This window comes from Macaca fascicularis, chromosome 17 (genome assembly GCF_037993035.2).
Source record: "Macaca fascicularis isolate 582-1 chromosome 17, T2T-MFA8v1.1".
Taxonomy (NCBI): domain Eukaryota; kingdom Metazoa; phylum Chordata; class Mammalia; order Primates; family Cercopithecidae; genus Macaca; species Macaca fascicularis.
This window is the reverse complement of record NC_088391.1, coordinates 20,695,554-20,708,105: the sequence shown is the minus strand read 5'-3', so window position 1 is coordinate 20,708,105 and position 12,552 is coordinate 20,695,554. Positions and strand designations below refer to the sequence as shown.

Genomic DNA, 12,552 nt, shown 5'->3' with positions numbered 1-12,552 from the left:
CCTCAAGAGATCTTTCTGCCTCAGCATCCCCCACAGTGCTGGGATCACAGGTGTGGAGCCACCATGCCACCCCCTCCGCTGTCATGGATCTTTTTAATGAGTATAACAGGCTGACAACATCTGAATCTTTATCAATGTTAACATCAAAAAAGAGAGAAAACCAGAATGTCTCAAGCTTCCTGATATGACACAACAGGAAATACAAAGCACCACCCGTGTTTAAACAGAACCTGAATCTAATCCAGCATGTAAACCTAACTATAACTTACAAGAAGTATGAATGACAGTGAAATACAGAAAATGATACCATGAGAAAAGGCAATCAACCAAATCCAGAATATGGGATATGTAAGACAAATGACCTTTCAACAAATCACTGTTGTTTTTTTTTGAAAGGGAGGGGAGAGTTATTGTTCTAGATTAAAATAATGAGACATAACAATCAAATTATGGAGACATAATAACCAAATATTTGGTGTGAACCTTTACTGGATCCATACTCAAACCAAACACAAAGACTTCTTTTGGATAACGGGGGAAATCTGAATGCAGACTGGGTATCAGATATTATGTTATGAGGTTTTGTGTGACATAGCACTGCGATGACTTCTTCTGTTTAAGTGTTTTAAATACAGATGCACACTAAGGTATTTACAGATGAAACAGTAAGTCTGGAATGTGCCTTTAAAAAACTCAAAGAGAGTGTGGCGGCTCACACCTGTAATCTCAGCACTTTGGGAGGCTGAGGCAGGCAGATCGCTAGAGCTCAGGAGTTCAAGATCAGCCTGGGCAACATGGCAAAATCCCATCTCTACAAAACCCCCCCCCACGCCCACCCCCATCCCCCCTCCACACAAAATTAGCCAGGTGGTGGCACATGCCTGTAGTCCTTGCAACTCAGGAGGCTGAGGTGGGAGGATCACTTCAGCCCAGAAGTTCAGCTTGGGCAACAGTGAGACCCCGTCTCTCAAAAAACATTAGAAAAATACTCAAAGAGTAATGACATGTAAGGGACACATAAGGAACCTGGAAGTTACCATGTGCATGATTGAAAACATCACAGAGTGTTTTCTAAAGTAAGCTGCCTTGATTTATATATGCCTCTACAAATATAGAAACAAAGGACCTACCTAACAGGATTAAAAGTAGTAAGAGGGTAGAAAAAGCAGAGAATTTAGGGATTCAGGAAAAACAGGTTCCAATATAAACTAACTACATGGTCTTGGGCAAGCCATTCAACCTCTCAAGTCTGTTTCCTCATGTTAAAACAAGGTTAAGGCCAAGTGTGGTGGCTCACGCCTATAATCCCAGCACTTTGGGAGGCTGAGGCGGGTGGATCACAAGGTCAGGCGTTCGAGACCAGCCCGGCCAACATGGTGAAACCCCATCTCTACTAAAAATACAAAACTTAGCCAGGTGTGGTGGCAGGCACCTGTAATCCCAGCTACTCAGGAGACTGAGGCAGGAGAATCGCTTGAACCCAGGAGGCGGAGGTTGCAGTGAGCCAAGACTGTGCCATTGCACTCCAGCCTGGGCGAAAGGACGAGACTCTGTCTCAAAAACAAACAAACAAAAACGCACAAGGTTAACTCCCATCTCACAGGATTATGGAAAATTTAAATTAAGTAAGATTGAAAGTGCTCTCATTTCATTCACCAATTTATTAAGTAGCCATTAGGTAGCATACACAAAATATACATAAAAGAGCATTACTGTGATTAAAAATGAAATGAGTAATCAGATTCCAATTCAATCTAATTTAAACTTACCATATGGGCTAAAAAAGTCACACGTTTTAAGAGAGGCTTCATAATTAGTAACAAGTTCCTGGATTATAGAAACCTGTTAAAGAAACATATTTTGAAAATTTAAAAATATCTTATTGAAGGTATTTTTACCTATTATGGTTTAAATTACATTTGGAAAATATACAGCTTATTGTAGAACTATACATTAATTAAAGTATTAGGGTATCTGCTTTGTCCCCATTCCTAATATGAATATTTCCCTTTGGAAAAGGGGTTGAAAAAAAAAACCAAAATAATGGACATTGCTATATATACGGACCACTCACAAGACAAAAAAAATAATAATAATAATGGACCACTGCTATAATGGACAAATGCATCCATTATATAAATATTCAGGTTTTCAAAAATGTCATGCATTACAAAAAAGTGAAATGATTCAAGGTTTGAAAACAAGTGAAATTTAAAAAGACTCTTTTGCTTATTATTGTTAGCAACCCTACAATATAATAATTGTATTGTACTTACTACAATTATGGGGTTTCTTAACCAATTTACTTATCTACCTACTACAAAATAAGGTCTGGTGCTCACTTCAGCAGTACATGTACCAAAACTGGAAAAATAAAGAGACTGGCATGGGGAGGACACACACATTCATAAAGCGTTCTGTATTTTAAAAGAAATAAGATCTGACATATTTCTTAAGTGTTTTGTGAAAACTGGGGCTTTAGACATCTTTATTTTCAGAAAAACAACTATATTTCTCTTATTTCCCTCTTATTACGCCTCTTTACAAACTAACCAAAATTCACTATGGTTCCCCTGACACTGAAGTGATCATGTGTCACAAACTCAACAGATTTTTGCATATATGGCTACAAAAGAAACCTCTTCACGCATACCATTTAATATCAGAAGGTATAATTTAATTAGCTTTATTTTGAATCCAGATTACTCCCTACGCCACAAAGACACGGGACAGTGTCCATGAAACCACTGACCATCCTAGACACTAGTCAAAACACAAGGCCAAATTATAACACTTTTCAGGCCTACATGATAGCTTTCTCACAGGATGCTGCAGTATACGGCGGAATTCTCTAGTAGAGTTCAATGGACAGACAATGCAGAAATAAAGTAGGACTATACATTAACAGTAAGAAACGTGTAAATAACAGAAAAAGCAGAATGTGAAAAAAAATGTACACATACTATGACTTCACTAAAACATGTATGTACAGGTACCACATACTCAATGAAAATATGACCAAAGACATTAGGGTAGGTAGAAAATGGGTATATTCTTTTGAAAAAAAAAAAAACAAAAACAGAGATTGTTTATTTTAAAAACAGTGGTTCAGAAAGTGTGATCTTCAGATTATTAATAAAAATACTGTCAACATTAGTGTCACCATCACCTAGCAACTTATTAGAAATACTATTCTGTACAATCTGTTTTGGGGTGTGTGTGTAAGAGACAGGGTCGCCCTCTGTCACCTAGGCTGGAGTGCGGGGGTGTGATCGTCGCTCACTGTAGCCTTGAGCTCCTGTGCTCAAGCAATTGTCCCACCTCAGCCTCCCAAGCAACTAAGACTACAGGCACGTATTACCATGCCCTCATAACTTTTTTTTTTTTTTTTTAAGAGACAGAGACTCACTATATTGCCCAGGCTTGTCTTGAACTCCTGGGCTCAAGTGACCCTCCCACCTCTACCTACCAAAGTGCTGGGATTACAGGTGTGAGCCACCATGCCCGGCCTGTACAGTCTGTTTTTAACAAGCCGTCTGTAAATTCTGATACACAATTAAGAATTTTGAGAACCACTGATAAAAACAATTGCAAGAAGACTTTTACTATAAAGCAAAATTAAAGTTAACAGACATTTTTAACCCACCATAACCTCTCCACCAATCTCACCTAGAATATCTATAACTTAAAAACCTTTTTTACAAACTTAGAAATTTAGTACTCGTTAAACTTATGAAGGTAATTTTCATCAGGAACTTGTGCCATCTACTGGTAGTTGCTAAAACTGCAACCTAGAGGTGGCTTTTAAAAAGGCGGACCTTTATGCATCTCTAGGGTGAAATCTATGTTTTTGTTTGTTTGTTTGTTTGTTTGTTTGAGATGGAGTCTCACTCTGTCGCCAGGCTGGAGTGCAGTGGCGCGATCTCTGCTCACTGCAACCTCTGCCTCTTGGGTTCGAGCAATTCCCTGCCTTAGCCTCCCGAGTAGCTGGGATTACAGGCACCCGCCACCACATCCGGCTAATTTTTGTATTTTTAGTAGAGATGAAGGGACAAAACCTATTTTTAAATAAGTCAATTTTAACAATAAAGGGTACCACAAAACATACAATGAAGTTACACATAATCCTTCAAAAAAGAATATAAATACTTCTGAATAAAACAGATCTCCAGATTCAGAATTTCGAAACAAGATCTGATTACGAGGAGAAAAAGATAATGGAAAATTCATAGGAAATCTCCTACATAAAAAAAAAAACAACAAAGGACTGATCATTCTGGTTCATTAGGCATACTTCTTGAATATATTATTTATATATATTTTTGTTGTTGTTGTTGTTTTGAGACCGAGTCTCACTCTGTTGCCTAGGCTGGAGTGCAGTGACGTGATCTCAGCTCACTGCAACCTCTGCCTCCCAGGTTCAAGCAATTCTCCTGTCTCAGCCTCCTGAGTAGCTGGAACTAAAGGTGTGCGCCACCATACCCAGCTAATTTTTGTATTTTTAGTAGAGATGGGGTTTCACCACGTTGACCAGGCTGGTCTCGAACTCCTGACCTCAGGTGACCTGCCCACCTCAGCCTCTCAAAGTGCTGGGATTACAGGCGTGAGCCACCGTGCCAAGCCAAAATTTACATTATAGTTACTTTATTTTTATTTTTTGAGACAGGGTCTCACTCTGTCACCCAAGCTGGAGTGCAGTGGCATGAACTCGGCACCCTGCAACCTCCACCTCCCAGGCTCAAGCCATCCTCCCACCTCAGCCTCCTTAGTAGCTGGGACTACAGGCATGCACTACTACACCTGGTTAATTTTTTATTTTTTGTAGAGACGGGGTTTTGCCCTGTTGCCCGGGCTGGTCTCAAACTCCTGAGCACAAGCGATCTGCCCACTTTGGCCTCCCAAAGTGCTAGGATTACAGGCATGAGCCACCACCCCCGGCCTTACATTTACTTCTCATTCAGTAATTAAGTGAACAATTTTCTAAATTTTCTATGAAAGTGAATCTAAGAAGTTTTACTGAAGTATAAGACTTATTTTGCCCAAGTTTACTTACCATTTATATTTAATTAGGTAGTGTGTAATATGACAAATTAATATGTAATAGCTATTCTTCTTTAAAACAGTGTTTTGCCTCCGTTATTTTAAAATCAAGAAAGCCAATCCACTTAAGTATCTGAGATCACAACAAAAACATAAATGGCCACCTTAAATTTTATGGCCCAAATTTTTCCTACAATGTGAAAAATTTTCCAAGTTCAGCCACCTTCTCCTGGTTTACTTTCTTCTAACAGCTACATTAGATCAAGATAGAAGAAGCTTTTTATCTTGGTTAACAAAATCTAACCTAAGATAGTACTATAACTGTTATAATTTCCTAAAGTAGGTCCTTGGTGACCAGCTTCTACGTAAGAGTTAACTCTTTATTAATCTTAAAGACAAAGTCGCACAACATCATATCTGATACACATTTTTTTCACAATAAAGAGACAAATCACAGGTTTAAAATGCCACTGCAATATGAAAGTTACTAAATTAAGTATACTCGTTTATCAACAAGGACCAAAATTGCTGAATTAGGTTCTGATACAAGCACAACTACTAGTGATAATTTTGGTGCTAAAGAGGCTAGTTACAGAGGTAAACTGTCCAAGAACAGTGACAATAAAATGAAAGTAACTACAGAGATGAGGTGTGAGAAGGGTGGGACTTACCATTTAATTTAGAGAGTAAGGGGAAATTACCATTTCTTGAACATATTCAAACCAAGTACTTTACAAACTTTCTCATTTAATTAAAACACACATCAATGCTTTATGTATTTTCCCCAACTTTGTGAAAATACAAATATTCATATTCAAAGCACATGAGCACTGATGTCCAACTTCAATGGAACCAAAGGCATGTGTACCAACCCAGGCAAGCGTGGATGTTGACTCACTGAACGTCTTCACTTAAGAGCCTGACACTCACAAACGAATGGCTAAAAAACAAGTACTTCCTATCATCAGTGAATATGGAAGTCCAAAATTAATGTACACCTCTTCTTAGAGCCTTTAAACATTTTGGGGCTGGGTGCGGTGGCTCACGCCTATAATCCCACAGCACTTTGGAGGGCTGAGGCGGGCAGCTCACTTAAACCCAGGAGTCCAAGACCAGCCTGCGCAACATGGTAAAACCCCATCTCTACAAAAAAATACAACAAAAAATTAGCTGGGTGTAGTGCCCATGCCTGTAGCCCCAGCTTCTTGGGAGGGGAAGGCAGGAGAATCGTTTGAGCCCAGCAGGTGGAGGTTGCAGTGAGACAAGATCGCACCACTGCACTCCAGCCTGGGCAACAGGAGTGAAACTCTATCTTAAAAAAAAAAAAAACAAAAAACTGATTTCCTTTTCTGGCCGGGGAAGCAGGGAGACAGGGTCTCGCTCTGTTACCCAGGCTGGAGTGCAGTGATGCACTCTCAGTTCACTGCAACCTTCACCTTCCAAGCTCAAGTGGTTCTCCCACTGCAGCCTTCCAACTATCTAGAACATGCCACTGCACTTAGCTGATTTTTGTATTTTTTTTGTAGAGATACTGCCTCACTACATTGCCCAGGCTGAACTCCTGAGCTCAAGCGATCCTCCTGCCTTGGCCTCCCAAAGTGCTAGGATAACAGACCTGAGCCACCACACATGGCACATTTTGGTTTCATGTATGACTTTTTTTTTTTGAGATGGAGTCTTGCTCTGTCACCCAGGCTGGAATGCAATGGCGCGATCTCAGCTCACTGCAACTGCCCCCTCCCAGGTTCAAGCGATTCTCCTGCCTCAGCCTCCCAAGTAGCTGGGACTACTCCACCACGTCCAGCTAATTTTTTTGTATTTTTAGTAGAGATGGGGTTTCACCATGTTGGTCAGGCTGGTCATGAACTCCTGACCTCAGGTGATCCACCCGCCTCGGCCTCCCCAAGTGCTGGGATTACAGGCAGGAGCCACCACACCCGTCCGTGTATGACATTTTAAAAAGTATATAGACCGTTACCTCTAGTTGAACAAAAATTCAACCAAATTAAACCAAACTAATTTTACTAATTATCTTTTTGTATACAGATTTTTATTCTTCAAGAAAACCTGTTTTTCCTCACTAAATCAGCAAAATAAAAGACAAACATATGTAATACACAGCACAGATAAGGAAAAAAAAAAAAAAAAGGACCACTGTGGCTCATGCCTGTAATCCCAGCACTTTGGGATGCCTAGGTGAGAGGATCACCTGGGCCATAAGTTTCAGACCAGCCTAAGGCAACATAGCAAGATCCATCTCTACAAAATAAAAAACTTAGCCAAGCATGGTGGTACATGCCTGCAGACCCAGCTACTTGGGAGGATACTGTAGGAGAATCTCTTGAGCCCAAGGGTTTGATGCTACAATGAGTTACAATTTCGCCACTACACTCCAGCCTGGGTGATAGAGCAAGACTCAGTCTCTAAACAAAGATTTAAAACAGAAAAAGAAACACTAGAAAAAAGAACAAACTAAACCTAAAACAAAAGGACACAATAAATTAAAAATTAATGAAATAGAGGAAAAAAGTCAACCAACCCAAAACTTGGCTCTTTGAAAAGATCAAGAAAATTGGCAAACCTTTAGCTAGACTGACAAAGTAAAAAAGAGAGAACACTCAAAATATTAAAACCAAAAATGATAAGAGGGGATATTACCACTGACTTTATAGAAATAACAGACTATGACACACATACGCCAATACTGTATAACTTAGATGAAGTAGACAAATATCTAAAACCATAAATTTCCAAAAGCCAGTCAAGAAGAAATAGAAAATCTGAATAAATCAGTAATGAAGAGTTTGAATACATAATTAAAAACTACCCACAAAGAAAAGTCCAGGCCCATATGACTTCACTGGTAAATGGTAAGTTCTACCACACATTTAAAAAAGTAGTAATACCAATTTTTCACAAACTCTTGCAACAAAAAAAAGAGAGAGAACACTTCCCAACTCATTATGAGGCCAGTATCACCCTGATAGCAAAATCTGATAAAGACATCAAAAGAAAACTAGGCATTTATCTCTTAGGAATATAAATGCAATATCCTAAACAAAACACTAGCAAATTGAACCCATCTATATGGAAAAAAAACTACCCACCATGACCAAGTAGGCTTTCACCCAGCAATACAAGACTGGTTTAACATCAGCCAGGAGTGGTGGCTCACGCCTGTAATCCCAGCACTTTGGAAGGCAGGGTGTATCACATGAGGTCAAGAGTTCGAGACCAGCCTATCCAACATGGCAAAACTCCATTTCTACTAAAAAACAGAAAAACTGGCCAGGCATGGGGGTGCACGCCAGTAGTCCCAGCTACTCGGGAGACTGAGGCAGGAGAATAGCTTGAACTCACGAGGTGGAGGTTGCAGTGAGCCAAGATCGCGCCACTGCACTCCAGCCCGGGTGACAGAGTGAGGCTCCGTCTTGGGGGGGAAAAAATTGGTTTAACATCTGAAATCAATTAATGAAAATATACCATATATCAATAGGATTTTTTTAAAAAAACCTACATAATCATCTTAATACAGAAAAAGCATGACAGAACTCAGTAACAGACTTTCATGATAAAAATGCACAATAAACTAGAAACTGAAGTGAACTTCCTTGACATTACAAAGGACATATATGAGAAACCCACAGCTAACACAATACTTAGTGGTGAAAAATCTAGATGCTTTCCCTCTAAGAGCAAGAACAAGACAAAGAACTCTCACCACTTCTAGTCAATATTGTACTGAAGGTACCCAAGGCAATTAGTCAAGAAAATAAAATAAAAAGGGTATGGATTGGAAAGAAAGAAGTAAAACTTTCTATTTGCAGATGACATGATCTTGCACACAGAAAATCCTAAGGAATCTATTAAAACATCTATAACAATAAACAAGTTCAGCAACATTTCAGAATACAAAATCAACATATAAAAATCAACTGTATTTCCACATACTAGCAAAGAATAATCCAAAAATGAAATTATGAAAACAATTTCATCTAGACTACCATCAAAAAGAATGGCATGCTTACAAACAAATTTAACATAAGATGCATAAGACTTGTACAATAAAAATTACAAAACACTGGTTGAAAGAAATCAAAGACCTAAATACAATACAAAGAAAGACATCCCATGTTCAAAGATTGACTTAATATTGTTAAGTTGAGGATACTTCCAAACTGATCTGCAGATTCAACAAAATTCCTATTAAAATCCCAGATGGCTGCTCTACAGAAATAGAAAAGCCAATCCTAACACATTCAAATAGAAATAAAAGGAACCCTCGATAACCAAAATAGTCTTGAAAAAGAACAAAGTAGAAGGAGTCACACTTCCTAATTTCTTTCTTTCTTTTTTTTGAGACAGAGTCTCGCTCTATCGGCAGGCTGGAGTGCAGTGGCTCAATCTCAGCTCACTGCAACCTCTGCCTCCTGGGTTCAAGTGATTCTCCTGCCTCAGCCTCCGGAGTAGCTAGGACTACAGGCGCCCGCCACTACGCCGGCTGATTTTTGTATTTTTAGTAGAGATGGGGTTTCACTACGTTGACCAGGATGGTCTCGATCTCTTGACCTAGTGATCCACCCGCCTCGGCCCCTCAAAGTGCTGGGATTACAGGTGAGAGCCATTGCACCCGGCCCACACTTTGTAATTTCAAAACTTACCACACTGCTACAGTAAGCAAGACAATATGGCACTGGCACAGACGGACTTTTAGCTTTTCTTGTATACTGATGTTTAACATGTTACAGAACCTTTCTAGCTATTTGAAAAACTGTCCCTCCAGGGTCTTGGCAATTCTTGAAGATAACAAAGGGTCCAACCAGGAGTATGTCTTTAATATGCAAGCTATTCAAAACCCAGAGACATATCTCCTCTATCTGGCTCTTATACCCCAAGAGGCACTATTCCTCTGCCTAAACATCCCAGGGCCAGGTGCCAGGCAACTAGAGACCACCCCGCCAGTCTAAAGTATGCCAAAATTATTCAAACTAAACTGTTCACCCTGCCCTGCCCTAAGGAAACCTCAATGAAGGCAGCAGCCTAATCCTTCCCCTCCCTCCTAACCACCCTAGTGTCTTACCCAAGTGGCCCTGCATGGCATGGCACAGCATGCCTCCTGTCTCTAGGACGTGTATGATAAACTTTGTTTTTTTTCCTGAGCCTCTCCAGTGTCTCCTATTTTGGCTGCACCTGAATAACAACCTCATAAAAGAATAATACAAAACAATAAAGACAGTTATACACATCAGTGGAACAGACTTGAGAGTCCAGAGGTGAACCCTCGCATTTATGGTTAATCTCTTTTGGACAAGGCTGCCAAGATCATTCAAAAGGGAAAGAACAGTCTCTTCAACAAATGGTGCTGGGAAACTGGACAGTCACACACAGAAGAATGAATTTGGACTCCTACCACATCTTATACAAAAATGAACTCAAAATAAGAGTGAATGCCTCAATGCAAACTTATAGAAGTAAACATGTTTATAAATCTTCATGACCTTGGACTTGGAAATGGTTTTTAGATAAGACACAGAACGCAAGAGCAACAAAAGGAAAAAAAAAAAAGATAAGCTAGATTTCATCTAAATTAAAAATTTTTGCACATCAAATGACACCATTAAGAAAATGAAAAGACAACCCACAGCAGAACGGAAAATATTTTCACATAATGTATCTGATGAGAGACTTGTATCTAGAATATATTTTTAAAACTTCTGGCCCCGCATGTTGGCTCATGCCTGTAATCCCAGCACTTTGGAAGGGTGAGGCGAGCAGATTGCTTGAGTCCAGGATTTTGAGACCAGCCTGGGCAAATGGTGAAACCCTGTCTCTACAAAAAATGAGCCAGGTATGTTAGCGCATGCCTGTAGTCCCAGATACTCAGGAAGTGGAGGTGGGAGGATCACCTGAGCCCAGGAGGTCAAGGCTGCAGTAAGCTGAGATCGCACCACTGTACTCCAGCCTGGGTGACAGAGTGAGACCCTGTCTCTAAAAAACAAACAACAAAAAAACCTGAAAAAAACCCACAAAAACAAAACTTCCTTAAACTGAACTTTATAATAAAAAGAGAAATAACCTAATTATAAATGGGCAAAGAAACTGAAAGACATTTCTCCAAAGAACATATACAAAGGCCAATAAGCACATAAAAGATAATACCAACAGTAATCACAAAATGCAAAGCAAAACCTCAAGAAATTACCATTTCACACCACTATGATGGCTATCATCAATAATAACAAGTGTTGATGAGGATGTGCAGAAATCAGAACCCTCATATACTGCTTGTGGGAATGTAAAATGGTGGAGGAACTTTGGAAAAAGAGTCTGACAGTTCCTTAAAAGTTTAAACATAGAGTTAGCATTTGACTCAGCAATTCCATTCCCAGATGTACACCTAAGAGAAATGGAAGTACATCTACACAAAAATGTGTACACCAAAGTTCACAGCAGCATTATTCACAATAACCAAAAGGTAGAAACAATTCAATGTGGTATATCCACACAATGGAATGTTACTTGGTCATAAAAGGGAATGAAGTACTGATTAATGCCACAATTGTGAATAAAAATATTAAGTAAAAGAAGCCAGACCCAAAAAGACTATTAATAGATAAGTCCATTTATATAAAAGGTCCAGACTGGGAAATCCATAGACAGAAAGTAGGCTAATGGCTGCCCATAGCTGAGAGGGATATGAAGGTTGTGAGAGAATCACAGCTAAAGGATATGGAGTCTCTTTGGGGGATGACAAAATATTACACTGCAGTGATGATTACACAACTCTGTGAATATACTAAATATCATTGAACTATATACTTTCAATAGGTAAATTTTATGATATATTAATTATATCTCAATAAAGCTGTTACCAAAAAAAAATACTGGTGGGGAAGCTACTGACATCCTGATGGTAGAGGCCAGGGAGTTTGCTAAACATCCTACAATGCACAGGACAGACCTGCATTATAAAGAATTATCTAGCCCAACACGTCGACAGTAGAATTCTTCGTTAGGAAGGCTGTCCTGTGCCTTGTGGAATGTTTAGCAGCATCCCTGGCCTCCACACACTGGATGCCAGTAGCACACCTCACCTCACTGCAGTGACAATCAAAAACCTCTCCAGACATTGTAAAATGTCCCAGGAGGAAAAAATCCACTCCCCAACACCCTCATTAAGAAGTATTGCTCTAAAGAGGACTTTCCAAGATGGTTTTAAAACAACAGATGAACTTTCACAACAGAAATAAAGATTACCAAATCTGGTTCCACTAAATTTTAAACATTTCTATGTTAAAACAAAAACAGAAAAACCAACACAAGACAGGAAATATTTCAGGCACACTGCTAGTGGGAATACAAATTGATGTTTACAACCTTGTGAAAAACTAATTTATCCGTGTTTATCAAGAACCACAAAAATGTTCATGCCCTTTACCCACTGAATGAATCTGAGAGAAGAAAATATGAGAAGAAAATAATCCTAAGCAAAGCTAGTATAAAGATATTTAA

At 39.3% G+C, this 12,552-nt stretch overlaps 1 protein-coding gene across 14 annotated transcripts in view; it reads right to left on the bottom strand.

Annotated features, from left to right (window-relative positions):
- Nucleotides 1-12,552, bottom strand: part of NAA16 (N-alpha-acetyltransferase 16, NatA auxiliary subunit) — a 66,477-nt gene that overhangs the window by 20,180 nt on the left and 33,745 nt on the right. For 7 of the 14 annotated variants that reach the window (XR_012426873.1, XR_012426874.1, XM_005585726.4 and 4 more), the window contains one exon: nucleotides 1,770-1,842. The exons of 5 other annotated variants lie outside the window; for them this stretch is intronic. Coding sequence is in view for 5 of the 9 variants with exons in the window: in XM_005585726.4 (XP_005585783.3) it covers nucleotides 1,770-1,842 (73 nt within the window). In the remaining 4 variants the exon portion in view is untranslated. Of the gene's footprint in view, nucleotides 1-1,432; nucleotides 1,551-1,769; nucleotides 1,843-12,552 lie in introns of all 14 variants that reach the window. 2 more of the 14 variants (XR_012426875.1, XR_012426876.1) reach the window with 1 other exon arrangement.